A 5,332-nucleotide genomic window follows, 5' to 3' on the forward strand; every position below is an offset into this window, starting at 1 on the left:
TGTCATCTTTTACTCACCATCATGTCATTTCATACTTGCATGATGGTCTTTCTTCGGTGGAATACAAAAGAAGATATATTTAAGAATGTCAGTGTCAGCTCCCATTGACTTCCATTGTCTTTTTGGCCCATACAATCGAACTCAATGGGAACTTAAACCATTTTGTTAGCAAAATATTGTTTACAGACGAACGTAAGTCACACAGGTTTGGAATGACATTAGGTTGAGTAAATAATGACCAAATGATAATTTGTGGGTGAACTGAGATTTTTAGACACCCAACTAAAATTCTAAATTTCTGAATGTAACAGTTGGAATTTCAGCTCAATACTTTTACAGCTAGAATCAGAAGGGTTAATAAAAATTTAAAAACTACACAGACACACTAACATAGTACACATGTGAGTTTTCCTCTGTATTTAAACTGCATTTTAAAAATGTTCCTTTTGAAATATATTTTACTATATACATAGCTGTTGCTGCAAATACTACTTAATCGTTTATTTAAATACCTCAATGGACTGCTGGAAGAAGGCCAAGGCTGTAGATGACAGGTTGTTATTTGCTGCACCTAGGTACATGATCTATAGAAAAAATAAACGGGATATAAATCAGTGAAAAAGGTTTGGTTAAGCTGACTTTGTGTTGACATGTTTTATAATATATTATTATTACTACCTTTCTAGAAAATCCATCGATGCCACCAAAGATGACTATATTGTACCTAGATATTCAATAGACAGCTCTCATTAAACAGTTCAGCATTTCTTTTAGACAACAACATACCCTGCAATGAAAAGTTTGTAATAGACTGCTTGATAGATACAGACAGATAGACTAGATTGCTTAGATTAGACACACGCATATTTTTATTCTACTTAATTAACATAGATAGATGGATAGATAGATAGATAAGAGACAGAGAGACAGACAGAGACATATATACACTCACCGGATCAGTTTGTGGTTTGTATCGACGTGTACTAGTGCTTTCGGTCCAGTGACAGAGTATTTCCGGCGCACAACACACCCTAACATGTTCAAACGGGACAGGATCCCAATGGTGTCAACGCGATGCATTGAGGCCTTCACTCTCTCCCACTGCACCCGATGACCCCTGGCTTGCAAAGTCCCCTTAACAAGCCGATAACCTGCATGTGGCATGTCTTCTTTTATTTCTGCAATGAGGTTATCAAGTTCTGAATCAGATAAAGTACTGTATAGCCCTCTAACAGTTATGTTTAACTCTGCCATTCTTCTATAAACTGTCCGCCTAGACACTCCGAGAAGACTGGCAATCCAGGAAACTTTGAGACCTTGATGAAGAAGATGCACAAGGTAATCTTGGGACACTTGAAAGCGTGGACGTCCTGCTGCTCCGTGACTGACTTCAACGAACACTTCCAGGACTTGATTTGATTTGTGCTGGGTAACTAGTCTGTACAGGTGTGTGAGACCATCCATAATACTCTCAGGTAGAGAAATCTGTTCAGAAAATGCACTACACAACACCATCTCCTGGGTGCATATAAACTGTAAGTAGTCTAGGTCCAGAGGCTGCCGACTGAGAACGTGGATAAGTCGAGACTGAAGTCTCTCCAGCATTGTGGAAACCACCTGGGAGATGGGCTCAATGGACAGACACAGAAAGACGGTAAGATAAATTAATATTAAAACATTGCTAAAACAATTGCAATTGCAATTTGCTAAACATTAATGAAAACTTGTAAGTAGTTTAGATAAAATGCAATTTGTAATACAAGACCGTAGAGCACTAGAAAGAGTGTTATTTCGGGTTAAGAATCTGAAAATAAAACAAAAGGGGGGACTCAGGAATAAATTTCACTCTGCATATGAAACCCTTTTTTTCTCTAATTTTAAAAGGATCTTAATCCATTAATTAATTCATTAACTCATTTATTTATATAGTTTGTTGGAATTCAGCTTTATTGGTAATATAACAATGAATATGAAGAATAGAACCAAAATATATAAATATAATTAATTAAACGTGGTTGTGGTTAGACATAGCTTGATTAGTATAGACTATAACCTAGAGATAGTGGAGAAGTGCTAATGTGGCTTGCAGTCTACATATGTAACTAAAAATCTGAAAATTAACCTCAAAAAAGGTAAATTATAGATACAGTAAGACAGAAACTCACCTGTTCACCGCTCATTTTTGTCAGCTCACTCATTTCAGGGCTTCCCCCAGGAGATTAAGGTAAATTGACCCAAAGCGCCATCTGCTGTCTTGGAAGAGGAAGTTGCGCCACTGCTTTTGTGAGAAAATCCGCCTAAAATGCATTTGTGAGAAAATCAAGTCGAGACTCTCGTACGAGGGCGTGTCTCTCGCAACCGTAACAGACAGGTATGCATTTGTATGCACTACATTTGTTATTTGTTCAAGGGTTAAATGCAATTTGTAGGATGGACTGTATTTATTTGTGAAATATGATGCGGGGTCCATTTATTTAGATTGGTAAAACACATTACCTTTATTTGTGAGCACTACTGGGTTTGCGCTCAAACTGACTTTTGTATTTGCAAATTGCTTTCTGTTTGTTTGCGAGCCGAGTGTTCCTTTGCAAAGCAGATCGTGTTTATTTGCAAAACGCTGGATTTGTTTGATGAATATTGGCACAAAATTCGCTCCATAGACAGTGCATTCAGGCTATACATTTTTTTTTTTTAAATCAGTATGTAATACAGTACTTCAAATGTACTTTCACTGCATTTCCTTGCATCTCCAAATAATTCTTGGTTTATTACAAAATGGCTTTAACTTTATGATTAACACTAAATACAGTAAATTCGTTTAGACAAGGGTTATGTTTATATTGCATTACACTTAAAAATAATTCCACAATTTCTTCTGCATTTTCATTTTCTTTTGTGCTCTAGAGAAGGTATCAACATATATTTTGCACATAATCAGTGGTCAGTTTTCACCTCCACGCACAGGACCCTCACCCTACCACATCCACTGCTAAAACTCCCATCTTTTCTTTCTGTCCACTCACTGAAGCTGAAGTATCCAAGCTTCTCCTCTCCAACCATCCTACAACATGTCCTCTTGACCCAATCCCCTCACACCTTCTCCAAGCAATCTCACCCACACTCTTACCTGCACTCACACACATCATCAACACATCCCTACTCACAGGTAACTTCCCCATTGCGTTCAAGCAGGCTCGGGTAACCCCACTGCTCAAAAAACCTACATTAAACACTTCTCTTATAGAAAACTACAGACCTGTCTCTCTCCTTCCGTTCATAGCGAAAACACTTGAACGAGTTGTCTTCAACCAAGTCTCACTGTTTCTTTCACAGAACGACAAACTGGATGCTAAACAGTCAGGTTTCAGGAGGGCCATTCAACTGAGACTGCGCTTCTCTCGGTCACTGAAGCCCTGCGAATTGCAAAAGCCCATTCCAAATCATCAGTCCTCATTCTGCTGGACCTATCTGCCGCTTTTGACACTGTCAATCATCAGATACTCCTGTCCACCCTCTCATCACTGGGCATCTCTGGCATTCCACTTCGCTGGTTTGAATCCTATCTCACTGGTAGGTCTTTCAGGGTGGCCTGGGAGGTGAGGTATCCAAAGCACATACACTGGTCACTGGGGTTCCTCAGGGATCAGTTCTTGGACCCTCCTCTTCTCCACATACACTACATCACTGGGTCCCATCATACAGGCACATGGATTCTCATACCATTGCTACGCTGATGACACACAGCTCTACCTCTCTTTTCAACCAGATGATCCAACGGTAACTGCAAGGATCTCAGGTTGCCTGGCGGACATCTCGGCATGGATGAAAGAACATCACCTGCAGCTCAACCTGGCAAAGACTGAGCTTCTTGTCCTCCCTGCCACTCCGACTCTACAGCATGACTTCACGATCCAGTTAGGTTCATCAACAATAACCCCATCAACTTCGGTCAGAAATCTTGGTGTAATCTTTGATGATCAGCTGACCTTCAAAGACCACATTACAAAACTGCTCGATCTTGCAGGTTTGCACTATATAACATCAGAAAGATCAGGCCCTTTCTGACAGAGCATGCTGCACAACTTCTTGTCCAGGCCCTTGTCATTTCTAGGCTGGACTATTGCAATGCTCTTCTGGCTGGACTTCCGTCTAATACAGTCAAACCTCTACAAATGATTCAGAATGCAGCGGCACGACTGGTCTTCAACGAGCCCAAAAGAGCCCATGTTACACCTCTCTTTATCTCCCTGCACTGGCTACCAATCACGGCTCGCATCAAGTTCAAGACACTGATGCTTGCATATAGAACAACCACTGGCTCAGCACCCGTTTACTTGCACTCTCTATTAACAAACTACATCCCTCCAGAAATCTGAGATCTGCTAGTGAGCGGCGCCTCGTGATACCATCACAGAGAGGCGCAAAATCACTCTCTAGATCATTCTCATTCACCATTCCTGGCTGGTGGAACGATCTTCCCACCTCTATCCGGAATGCTGGATCCCTGTCAATCTTCAAGCAACAACTGAAAACTCATCTCTTTCGACAGCACTTGACTTCATCCTAAACTTAAAAAAAAAAAAAAAAAAATTATCTTTACTTATTCCTTCCTTTGGTAGTTTGTATTTATTTGAACAATGTCTGAGACTTGGTGTTGCAAGCACTTCGTATGTCTGATTGCCTCTTCAAGATTAATCGCTCGATGTATTCCCCAATTGTAAGTCGCTTTGGATAAAAGCGTCTGCTAAATGACTAAATGTAAATGTAAATGTAAAATATTTTGTCTCCGCTATTAACATGATTTATGGATGGAAGCAGAACTATTGTACACCGAAGCATTAGAAATGGCTTTTTTAAGGATTTGGCTACAATGAAGTGTTTCATGTCTTTTTTCTTTATTGTGTGACATAGACATTAATCATGTGACCAGACCACAAGATCTGTATGTAGCATAATAAAAATGCAAAGCGATTTTGAAAGAGATAGGAATATTATTTAGATCAGTTTATGGCTAACATCAACTTAAAGAACATGTATATGGAGAACTGTAATTGAACATGTTCAAGAGCAATTGTAAAGATTACAAAGCATTATGAAAATGACAAGAGAAGCTGTATGCATTGATTTGTGTAAGCAGCATTCAGGAAGCATCATTCCTGGGTGTCACACAGTGCTGGCGGATCTGGATTGATTTTCTTCAGCTTCTCCGTGATAGACACATACTGCTTTTTCCTCTCCTCCTCAGAGAGCGAAGACGGATTGATCTCCAGGAATTTATAAGCATCTCTAGACTGAACACTGAAGGCGCCTTGAACTCTGTGACAGCACAAAC

The 5,332-nt window shown here is 39.8% G+C and overlaps 1 protein-coding gene and 1 pseudogene across 1 annotated transcript; one reads left to right on the forward strand and one right to left on the reverse strand.

Annotated features, from left to right (window-relative positions):
* Positions 1 to 333: 333 nt before the first annotated feature.
* LOC131534217 (uncharacterized) lies at positions 334 to 3,448 on the reverse strand. Its single transcript, XM_058766957.1, has 5 exons — positions 2,166 to 3,448; positions 953 to 1,629; positions 679 to 724; positions 513 to 584; positions 334 to 339 (listed from the first exon to the last, which is right to left on the reverse strand). Exons 1-5 carry the CDS (start codon positions 2,196 to 2,198, stop codon positions 334 to 336), a joined length of 834 nt encoding a protein of 277 aa, XP_058622940.1. The 5' UTR covers positions 2,199 to 3,448.
* Positions 2,303 to 4,840, forward strand: LOC131534225 (uncharacterized; annotated as a pseudogene).
* The last annotated feature ends 492 nt before the right edge of the window (positions 4,841 to 5,332 follow it).

This window comes from Onychostoma macrolepis, chromosome 03 (assembly GCF_012432095.1).
Source record: "Onychostoma macrolepis isolate SWU-2019 chromosome 03, ASM1243209v1, whole genome shotgun sequence".
NCBI classification, from domain to species: Eukaryota; Metazoa; Chordata; class Actinopteri; order Cypriniformes; family Cyprinidae; genus Onychostoma; species Onychostoma macrolepis.